This window comes from Oryctolagus cuniculus, chromosome 4 (genome assembly GCF_964237555.1).
Source record: "Oryctolagus cuniculus chromosome 4, mOryCun1.1, whole genome shotgun sequence".
NCBI lineage: Eukaryota > Metazoa > Chordata > Mammalia > Lagomorpha > Leporidae > Oryctolagus > Oryctolagus cuniculus.
In genome coordinates, this window is record NC_091435.1 from 151314269 (window position 1) to 151325875 (window position 11607).

The 11607-nt window shown below is 39.9% G+C and overlaps 1 protein-coding gene across 10 annotated transcripts in view; it reads right to left on the minus strand.

Annotated features, from left to right (window-relative positions):
* ANKRD28 (ankyrin repeat domain 28) overlaps positions 1 to 11607 on the minus strand; it is a 185182-nt gene that overhangs the window by 22675 nt on the left and 150900 nt on the right. For all 10 annotated transcript variants that reach the window (XR_011388213.1, XM_008266038.4, XM_008266039.4 and 7 more), the window contains 4 exons: positions 7982 to 8093; positions 6766 to 6792; positions 6326 to 6400; positions 2782 to 2983 (listed from right to left, as the gene is read on the minus strand). Coding sequence is in view for 9 of the 10 variants with exons in the window: in XM_008266038.4 (XP_008264260.2) it covers positions 2782 to 2983; positions 6326 to 6400; positions 6766 to 6792; positions 7982 to 8093 (416 nt within the window). In the remaining variant the exon portion in view is untranslated. The remainder of the gene's footprint in view (positions 1 to 2781; positions 2984 to 6325; positions 6401 to 6765; positions 6793 to 7981; positions 8094 to 11607) is intronic.

The following is an 11607-nucleotide window of genomic DNA, read 5'->3' on the forward strand; positions in this document are numbered from 1 at the left end:
TAAGATTTATTTATTTACTTGAAAGGCAGAGTTACAGAGAGAGAGGATGAGACAGAGAAAGAGAGAGAGAGATCTTCCATCTGCTGGTTCACTCCCCACATGGCTGCAAAGGCCAGGGCTGGGCCAGGCCAAAGCCAGGAAGTTTTTCCAGGTCTCCCATGTGGGTGCAAAGACCTGAAGTAATTGGGCCATCCTTTGCTTCTTTCCCAAGCATATTAGCTGGGAGCAGGATTAGAAGTGAAGCACCCAGGACATGAACCGGTTGCCCATGTGGGTACTGTCTACACCACAACACCAGCTGTTTTCATGTCCAACGCCTTAACCACTTGGCCATCACTGTCACACTCTCTGGCTGATTTATGTGAAAGACTAAACACCTATCACTGAAACCACTTTCAGTTACGTATTCTGTTACCGATAGCTCAAAGAATTTCATCTATGAAATCATGCTTATGTATTTCCAAATAACACAAAATGGGGAAGGATACAAGCAAAGTCATATCCCAAAGAAAACAGAAAGCTTTTAAAGTCAGTTAAATCTTTTGCTTAAGTGTGGTCTTACTCATATATACAATCAAGTTTGAAGTTTAAAAGCATATATAAGCCATATAATGAAACAGAGGTGAACACTGTACCAATATTCTTCTTAATCAGATGACAAAACTAGTGAAAGCAAGCTAGCTACCACAATTCGGAAGTATGTTCTGATACCTATTTTAAATTCTAATAGTAAGATTTGTAGCTCAAAACCATCACCCCTTTCCGACTCCATCTAATCTGAATGCTGTACTCTGCTCAGTAATAAACAGACCATAGCCGGCACCACAGCTCACTAGGCTAATCCTCTGCCTGCGGTGCCGGTACCCCGAGTTCTAGTCCCGGTTGGGGCGCCGTATTCTCTACCAGTTGCCCCTCTTCCAGTCCAGCTCTCTGCTGTGGCCTGGGAGTGCAGTGGAGGATGGCCCAAGTGCTTGGACCCTGCACCCGCATGGGAGACCAGGAGGAAGCACCTGGCTCCTGGCTTCAGATCGGCGCAGCGTGCCAGCCACGGCGGCCATTGGGGGGTGAACCAACAGAAAAGGAAGACCTTTCTCTCTGTCTTTAACTCTGCCTGTCTAATTTAAAAAAGAGAGAGAGAGAGAGAGAGACTATAACACCTGGGGATAGTTCAAGGAGATCTTATTTGGCCCATCATTTTTGAAAAGATTCATGTATACTCATTGCACAACAGCTACTGAAGAGTGTTTTTGTGTCAGAACACCAAGCATAGCATCACTCTGGGAGATAACTGGCTCACCTCCAGAAAAAAAAATCTGAGTTTTTTCATGACTTACGCTCTCTGGCCTCCAAATTTGAAAGAGATCTACAGAATGGAGGCTTGCATTCATTGAATAGGTAGGTGCTAACATTAACCTGTAAGTTTTTTTTTTTTTAGGTAGAACTTATGCTGGATTATATGGCATTGTTGAGCTATTTGTGAGGGACTGGTAAGTTTCTTAGTTCAACACTGAAATATTAATGCAAAACTCCATGAAAGCTTTAATTAGTTCTACAAATGACCTGTGGTTACAATATAATTTTTCTATTTGTTGGCTGACAGAACTTTACGCTTTTACAGAATAAGCTAACTACAAAGTGATAACATTTGACCTCTTAAATATAAATTTATTTGGGGTCTTAATCCATTATTAAAATATTTGCCTCTGATCCCTGTTTGAGTATTTGATAGTTCTGAAAGACTGCTCTGGGAGCCAGAGTGGGTGCTACCTATGGTCTTCAATGCAAACTTTACAAATAAAATAAACATGTATAGAAATAAAATCCAACCTTCAAATGATCTCAAGGATCATTCTGTAAAAGCAGACTAAGTGAAATCAATCTAATCATATAAAGATAGCCTACTGAAGATAAGAAAAACACTCAGCTAACTTTTCTTCAGTTGTACCTGTCGTGGTTATTTAAAATGGGGTGAGCATTTGGTGAAGGGGTTAAATCTGGTTGCATCCATACTGGAGTGCCTGGTTCGAGTCTTGGCTACTCTGCTTCCGATCCAGTTTCTTGCTAATGTGCACCCTGCGAAGTAGCAGATGATGGCTCAAGTACTTGGGTCCCCGACACTCCCATGGGACACCCAGATAGAGTTCTGGACTGTTGGCTTTGGCCTGGTCCAGCCTTGGCTGTTATAGACATTTGGGGAGAGAACCAGCAGATTCAAGATCTGTCTGCCTTTCAAATAAAATGCAAATAAATTTAAAAGATAAAAATGTAATTCCTGTAGAGAACTGTGCCTCTGCACTTTCTAGTGATAAACACCTGGTATCAAGTTGCTTTAATGACTTGGTTACAGATTTCTGTAGTCTTTACATTACCAGTAACGTCACAAAATTACAATATGAAGTAATTCTTACATAAAGCAGATGACCTACATATTTTGTCTGAAAAAATGGTTAATGCAGAACACTGGTACAAAGAGTCAGAATGTTTATCAATTGTTGAATAAAAGCCATGTTCCAATCCAAAATAACTTCCATCAAAAAAGAAGTAAAAAAATTACTGCTTTGATAAAGAATTTAAAGAATTGATATAAATACATCTTCTAAGACAGAAAATGACTTCTTAAAGTTGGTATATCTTGCTGGCTTTCCTCTAAAAATACAATCATTTTACCATTTGAAGTAAAAAACTTAAAGACAATTTACCAGGAGTATTGTATACTAGAAACTGAAAGAGAAAATATTAGATGGAAAGCAGTAAATAAATCCAGGCTAACATCTGGCATACCTGCTGCATGGATAGGTGTTCTCTTCAAAATGTAATCCTTCACTAAGATTGAGGCTCCCTGGTTAATGAGCACATCCACACATTCCACATGGCCCTTAAATGCTGCCAGATCTAAGGGTGTTCTTCCACTACTATTTCTCACATCAAGATCTAACAAAGATTGCACTAGCACCTCCAGTGCTTGATGGTGACCGTGATAGGCCTAGAAATAAATAAAAATATCAATTAAAAATACATACTTAGATTGACTTCCTATTATCTTTATATTTGACATAATACAAAACTTCTATTTTAAGAATTAAGAAAGTTAACTATACTTTTTCTAGTTATTAGTATAGTAGGCTACAGTTCTAGGGAGCAGGTATTCTGAAAAAAATGAAGTTCAAATGACAGATGATCTTTTCGTGAGTATACAATGCCTGCTTCATGGCAGATATTCAATGGATGTGTGACATGGGTTCATTTAAAACTCCGATGCAAAGTCTACTGATTCCAAAGCCCATATTCTTTAATCAGAGTTTGGTACTACACATTACCACTGATAAAATTTTTACTATTATTAAAAATCACAAGATAGCCAGACCAACTTGAGTCAGTGGATAAAGCGATGACCCCCACCTCATAATGTGCCGTAACTTCTTTTAACATAGAAACACTAAACTGAGCCTTGTTTGAACACCTGCCACACACCAAGCATTATCCTAGCTGTATAGGAGGGCAAGAAGATTTGAAAGTCTGTTAGACTGAATCCTCCCCCTTTCTTTTACAAAGTCAGATCAGGGTGTTTCCCCGGTAATTTATTTCAATTAAACAACATGTCACCTGAACATATGTTATTTACACTGGGCAGGATGCTGAGCAAGACATAAAACAATAATAAGGAACATAAAGCAATTTCTTGTGGAAAATGTCAAAAAATACATGAGCAAACGATGCTGCTTGAGGCCTTACTGGTTTTGTATGATGCTTTTGTGTAGGAAGTCTGAAAACCAACAACCTTGACTGCCCCAGAGATAAAACTGTCTGTAGGTCACAGAACTCTACTGCTGGAGGATCGCATCTAGTTTTGTTCCTTAATTTCAGGTCAATGAAATTATGCTCTGAAAGAATGAACTCTGAGGTTCCCACAGTGTATGCAGAAGACAGTATAAAAATGAGGATGACCAGGAAACATGATGATTTGTCACAGGGTTCTTCCTCCCAAGATTTTCTTATTCAGAACTGGGCAAAGGTGCTCATCCACCTACTATGAGCAAAATTAGGAATTAAGACTAGTTTGCTTGAGTCTGAGGTGTTTTCAATATGCCAAGTTGTCTTGATCTCGATAATTCTGAAAGAATCTGGAATGAAAAACTACTTTGAGGAACTTGGAATAGATACCAATTGCAAAAGTGTTACTATTATTGCATTTCACTGAATGTATTAAATTATAGAAGTACTTCCATTCAGTCTAAGAACAGTATTTGGCATTATTAGCAGTCACAGCAGCACCTATTCACAACAGCCCAAAGAGGGAAGCAACTCAAAGTGCTGTCCTTCAGTAGACTAATGCACATAGAAAATGTGCTGTCTGTGAGTGGATATAAAACAGCCTTAAACATGAAAGAGATCCTGACACATGCTACAACATGGATGGACTCTTCAGGACGTCACGCTAAGACTGTCACAAAAAGAGAAGCATGGCACGATTCACTTACATGAGATCTCTAGATTAATCAAATTAGAAGAACAGTGGTTGCCAGGGACTAGAAGGGGAAAGTGAGGAGTTGTTCACTGGGTACAGACTGAGTTTTGCAAGATGAAAAAGATACATAAATTGGTGGCACAATAATGTGAATGTACTTAACACTGAACTGTACAACTAGGAGTGGTTATAAAGGTGTATTTTACACTTTTTCTTTTTAATTTTACCTCCACCAAAAAAAAAAAAAATCACCTTTGGAAAAACATAAAAAGTAATGGAGAGGGGCCGGTGCTGTGGTGTAGCGGGTAAAGCCGCCATCTGCAGTCCAGCATCCCATATGGGTGCCGGTTTGAGTCCTGGCTGCTCCCCTTCAGATCCAGCTCTCTGTCTGCTGTGGCCTGGGAAAGCAGTGGAAGATGGCCCAAGTCCTTGGGCCCCTGCACCTGCGTGGGAGACCCAAAAGAAGCTCTTGGCTCCTGGATTTTGATCGGCACAGGTCTGGCCACTGCGGTCATATGGGATATGGGGAGTGAACCAGCAGATGGAAGACCTCCCCTCTCCTCCCTCTGCTGCTCTGTAACTCTTTCAAATAAATCTTAAAAAAAAAAAAAAAAAAAAAGCAATGGAGAGAATGGAGAGAAAAAAAGCCACTATTCACTCTGTTAATCTGTAAGCTCCAAATGTGAAAATTCCTATAGATGGCAGAACTTTTGGAGTTTTACCATGCTGCTATTTGCGGAATCTACCCAAGGGGGAAATACCCAACTGGGCAAGTGCTCAAGGAACGACAGTGCTATCACTACGGTGGCGAACGAGCAATGATGCAAGAGCAGCCTAGTCATTTGCTCACACTTCGTTTCTTGTTACTAATAGTAAAGTGGGTATTTTCTCCACAGCTGGCTTTGCCTTGTTCACACTCATTTCCCACTCAAATCTGTGAGAGATGGCAGTGCTCCAAGGAGTGAAAGGGTAAGGAAGCAGGAAGCCTCACCCTGACAGGACGTCCTAGTGGGGAGAAAGGGCGGGAAGAGCAGAAGATGCAATGTGCATGCATCAGTGTTAGCGCATTTGCAAGAATAGAACATGTGAAAAGAAACAATTAAATCGACCACTGAACTTATAATGATCCACATTAAATTAAGAATACACCTTTAGAGGCATTTTATTAAACTTACAACCAGAGGTCTTCGAGCAGTGTCAGTACCCTTATCTCCTAACTCTCAAATCTGTCTCCTACCCTGAAGTGCAACATGCTTTACTTAAATAAACAATAAGTTATTTCAATACAGAAAGAGCTAGACTGGGCTCTACCTGAGGGTTCCTCACGAATTCATTTCTGTATTAAATTTATACAACTGTCACTCTCTCCCCTAACCTTCTCTTGGTAGTTTACACTGAGGAAAAATTTAGAGATCTGAAAGTAGAAGGAACATTACAGAGCATGTGGGCAAGTCCTGAATGAGCAACTCAAGAACTAGTGAATATACAGCAGTTAGCACCTCATGATCATGAGGTAAGCAAGAAGCTGCAGAAACACTACAGAATGTGTGTGTATGCCATCTGCCTAGCCAGTCAGAGATCACCCACCAGGGTAAGGTATTTTATCATCATCACAGCATATTCTCTTCCTTAGGGGTCTAGGGAGGTGTGGGGAGAGGCGGTGGAAAAAGACATAGCAAAAAACAAAACACCATACAGAATTAATTCTCTATTCAGAGAAATGTTCTCGAAGTGTTCACAGCATGGTAACTACTATAAGGATCAACAGTTCAGGGTACTAGTTTGGGAGTTAACACAAATAGATATATTAGATAGTTTTAGTACAGCAATCATGAAGGTGGCTATGAAGGCAGTACTCACAGCCAAATGTAATGGGCTTATTGTTGCTCGGTTATCTGAATCATTTAGCATATCCGTCCCAGAGGTTTCCATTAACTGAAAAAGAAGAGGTATTTGAAATGTTAAAAATGACGCTTTTAAATATAATAAAGCAGTATTGCCTCCCCTCTCCCCAAATACTTTTTCAAGTGTAAACTGGTAGCTCTGTAAGCCCACTGATCAGGATCAAGAAAGTGTAGTAAGGACCAAAAACTAATGGCCTTCAGGAATGGCTATAAAAACCAGGAGTTTGGAGGAAATGCTGTGAAACCATCACCAAGTAAACACCTCCCCTCTCTCTGTATACGTGGTTTCTGTCACTATCTTTGCTCCCATGACTATGTAAGAATAGCTTAAGCGCTATTAACTCAAAGAAATAAATATAATATTCTGAAAGAGAGGAAGAATCAATGAATACTTACAACATCTAAAGGAGTTTCACTTGCAATCTGAAATAAAAGTTAAAAGAAAACATTCAGGTTAACAAGTATTCACACATAATGAAGTCTACTCACAGAGAGCTTTGTTAACTTCTAAATTTGTGTTTTTGTCTCCAAAAAACAAAACAAAACAAAAAAACACAAAAACCCAAGTCTTTTATTAAAATCAACAACTGCTATTTTTGTAGAGGATTCTAAATGGTGTATTAAATATGTTAACCTCCTTTTTCTATCTTCCACATCTATTCTTTAATTTTATTTCCCCTTGAAGGGATGCAGAATTTAACAGTGAATAACTTAGGTCTAAATAAAGGAACCTTTAACTTGAAGCATTTGTTACATACTTGAGCATCTTTTAACTTATCCCTTACTTTCCTTTTGGTCTGGCAAAGTGGGGTGAGGAGTAATACACATTTCAGAATGAAGCCATGCTTGAAATACAAACTTCCTTGCAAAAGTAGTTTTGTGACAGGCAGCTGGTAGAGCAGTGAAGTCACCACTGGGAGTGCCTGTAGCCCGCACTGGAGTGCCTGATTAGTGCCCTGGCTACTCTGCTTCAGATTCAGGTTTCTGCTAAAAGCGCATGCTTGGAGGTAGCAAGTAATGGCCCAAGTAATTGGGTCCCTGCCACCCACAAGGGAGATCCGAATGGAGTTCTGGGCTCTGGATTCGGCCTGGCCCAGCCCTGACTGTTGCAGGCATCTGGTAAGTGAACCAGTGGAAGGAAGACCTCTTTCCTGTCTCTCTGCCTTTCAAATAAAATGAAGCAAACAAACAAATGAGTTTTTAATTAGTGGGGGATTCGGAAATGAATGGGCCTCTCAGAATTCCCTAAATACATGCGGTGAAATCATCCTCTGACAGGGACTTTCATTTCTCACATGAGACATGGTTATCCATTAGAAATTCATAGAAAACATTCATTTACAGGAACAGAGATGCTACAAAGACATGGGGCAATATAAGGGAAGTGAGATCTAAGTAGCCCTTCCAGAGACTAGGTTTTTTCCTTTCTTTCTGAAAAGGAAAAGGGAATGAGGTATGCTATTGAGGCAGGTACGAATTTAGGAGACATATGAATTCTGAAAATGTCAGAAAGCAAAAACAGAATTTGTCCCTTGCTGCATTTATTCTTATTTTCATTACACTTAGACTATAAACTCATATGGTCTCTTCCACAGGAATTCAGGAATCTTACCAGCTGAAGACACAGACGGTGACCATAAGCAGCTGAGTAATGAACTGCATTGTATCCTTGCTTGTCCCGGATCCCTGGATTTGCATCATTTCTTAATAAATATTCCAGGCACCTATACACAGTAACAATACAATGAAAAATTCTGAAATCTGAACTATAACTAATGACAAAAAGAGACTGAATTAAAAACTGAACTTTTCTTATATCTGAATAATTTAAAAGCCATAAATTTAGCTATGCTACAAAAATCTATCATTTAGATGACAGTGACTGAAGCACAAGAAGGAGCCACGTGAATTGTTCCTAACAGCACCCCTTCATTCAAGGTGGGAACCTTCACGTTTCTCCAAAGGCTCAGGATTGCTGATTAAACTCACAGGGGTGGTGAGCAGGCACTGCTGGCAATATTACTGCTTCTCTATGAAGAACACACAGTAAATATAATTTCTCATCAGGGAGCTCAAGAAAATATGTTTAAAAAAAGTTCCCGACCGGCACTGTGGCTCACTAGGCTAACCCTCCGCCTGCGGCACCAGTACTCCGGGTTCTAGTCCCATTTGGGGCACTGGTTCTGTCCTGGTTGCTCCTCTTCCAGTCCAGCTCTCCGCTGTGGCCCGGAAGTGCAGTGGAGGATGGCCCAAGTGCTTAGGCCCTACACCCGCATGGGAGACCAGGAGGAAGCACCTGGCTCCTGGCTTCGGATCGGCACAGTGTGCCGGCCGTAGCAGCCATTTGGAGAGTGAACCAACAGAAGGAAGACCTTTCTCTCTATCTCTCTGTCTCTAACTTTGCCTATTAAAAAAAAAAAAAAAAAGTTCCCAAGAATCCAAGGTGAGAAGTCAGCAATCTTGAGGGACAGGACCAAGAGGTGTAGAAACATACACAGTGCAAGTGGTACAGATGGGGGCAAAGATCGTCTGTTAGAGAGACTTCACTCCTTTGAAAAAATATTTGTTTTTATGTATTTCAAAGGTAGACAGACTTAGACACAATGAATGACCACTTGTTTCATTTCTACGCTACTGAAATGTGAAGAAAGTAATTTTAAATGCTACCACAAGGATCACAGTTTGTTATAATAAATTTTATTATGGTGGTCAAAAAAAGGTACTACATTAGAAATAGAAAGATTTTCCTCTTTAGTTAGTTTGTTATCAATGGCCTTGTTTTTAGGTTTATGGTGAAATGGCCTCTGTTCACCTGGTAGATAAAAAGTGGGAGTTCACTAAATAATCTAAAGTCCATTCATGTTCAAATTCTTAGTCTGTAATTATGCAGTGATTTGTCTTATATTCTAATATGTCTACCTTAATATTAATGAAAGAATTCTACAACTAAATACTCCTTGCTAAAAATTTAAGTTTCCAGGACACGTTGCTTGGCTTAGTAGGTAAGCAGCAGTTGGGACACCTCCACATCAGAGTGCCTGGGTTCAAGTCCAGGCTCTGCTCCAGATTCCAACTTCTTGTTATTGTACATGCTGGGAGGCAGCAGGTAATGGCTCAATAATTGTGTCCTTGTCACCATGAGGGAGATCTGGACTGAGTTACCAGCTACTGGATTCAGCCTGGCCCAGCTCCAGCTACTGCAGGATTTGGGGAGTGAACCACTGAATAGGAACTCTGTTTCTCAAATAAAATAACAAAGATTCAAGTTTCTACAATTGCACTTAAGCTATATGAAATGAAATGAAAAGAATCTAAAGCAATGTTTTCTGTAACTCTAGCATATAAATTAAGGCCCATCTTTTAATATCTAGTCTTTAATGCTAAATTGCTAAAACTCTTTACATCTCTCAGGATTCACTTTCAGAATCTTTATTTAGTACAGCCTCAATGGCAGCAAATGGTCATCCTTCTAAATACAATTTTGGTATTTATGCATGCTAAAATTATTTGGAGTCAACATGGTAAATAAGGAAGGCCATTAAATTAGTATCTCGGGGATGGGAGCTGTGGCGTAGTGCGTAAAGCCTCTGCCTGTGGCGCCGGCATCCCCTGTGAGCACTGGTTCAAGTCCTGGCTGCTCTACTTCCAACCCAGCTCTCTGCTATGGCCTGGGAAAACAGTAGAAGATGGCCCAATTCCTTGGGCCCCTGCACCCACATGAGAGACCCAGATGAGGCTCTGGGCTCCTGGCTTCCGATCTGTCCAGCTCCAGCCACTGCAGCCATTTGGGGAGTGAATCAGTGTATGGAAGACCTTTCTCTCAGTCTCTCCCTTTCTCTGTCTGTAATTCTACCTCTCAAATAAAAAAACTTAAAAAAAAAAAAAAAGAATAAGTTGAATAACACTGGGGAAAAAACAAACAAACTCAGATCTAGCTCTAAAGTAACAAGACAGGCTTTTTCTGGGGGTTTCATAACCGAGTTATAAGTGTACTTCCAGAACAAGAAGTGTTTCAAGCACAGTGTAACTGTCCACACTTTCCTCGGTATCCACACCAGAGGACAGACCTCACTGGTTGTAGGAAAGGCCTGCAGGCCTGTTTGCAGGGCAGCCTCACTACTTCACAGGCATGGCATTTCATCCACAGGTATAAACGTCCTTCTAGAAAATCAAGTTCCCTAATGTGAATAACTAAAGCAGAAAGAGCTTCCCCTTATTGACACTTGAGTGCGGGCATATTCTACCAGTGGAACAAACTATTTTAAGATAACCCACTGATACATGAGTACTGAGGAAACAATTTATTTAAGGAAAGCAAAACAAGTAGGTTTAAGTTCCTGTTTACTTTCTAAAGTAGGAGAGGGTGTTCTACACATTATTTACAGTGGATACTGTCAAGCTGACAGCATTACATGGTTTGAAATTTAAATGTTCTAAGTGCAGTACTTCTTACATAATACTTAATTTTTACATTAACAAACAAAAATTAGGCGGACTTATATGAATAAAATTCCCTTTTGTGGCATGCTTTTTATATCTGGCTAGGCAATATGTATTTTAGTAATTACTTTGTGAGGTAAACTTGGTAAATAATATCTTTAACAAATGAAAAAAATTATTGATGCTCAATAAGTTTAAATGATTTGTCCCAAATCTTTTGGCTAGAATAATAGCCTGGGCAGGCTACTTTCCATCTATTATTCTTTTCATGATCCCACAAAGGTTCCCCACAGTGTTAATGAATAATAGTAATAAATTAATCTGAGTAATTGTAAAATAATGAGCTATAAAATTACCAGATGTTGAAAATCTGGACATAAATTTTAATTTGCAAATAACGAAGTAGGCTGATGAGACTGTATTTTCAGGTTTTCTGATTATAAATTAACACATGCTCATTTTGTAAAATCTAGGTAATTAAGAAATTAATCTTGTAATCTCTTTTCTCCCCTGAAATAAGTATGCAAAATATGGAATAACATTTATGGCTAAATTGTAAGTTATTATTATTTTTTTTTGACAGGCAGTTAGACAGTGAGAGAGAGAAAGAGAGAAAGGTCTTCCTTCTGTTGGTTCACCCCCAAATGGCCGCTACGGCTGGCGCACTGTGTTGATCTGAGGCCAGGAGCCAGGTTGCTTCCTCCTGGTCTCCCATGTGGGTGCAGAGCCCAAGGACTTGGGCCATCTTCCACTGCCTTTCTGGGCCACAGCAGAGAGCTGGACTGGAAGAGGAGCAAC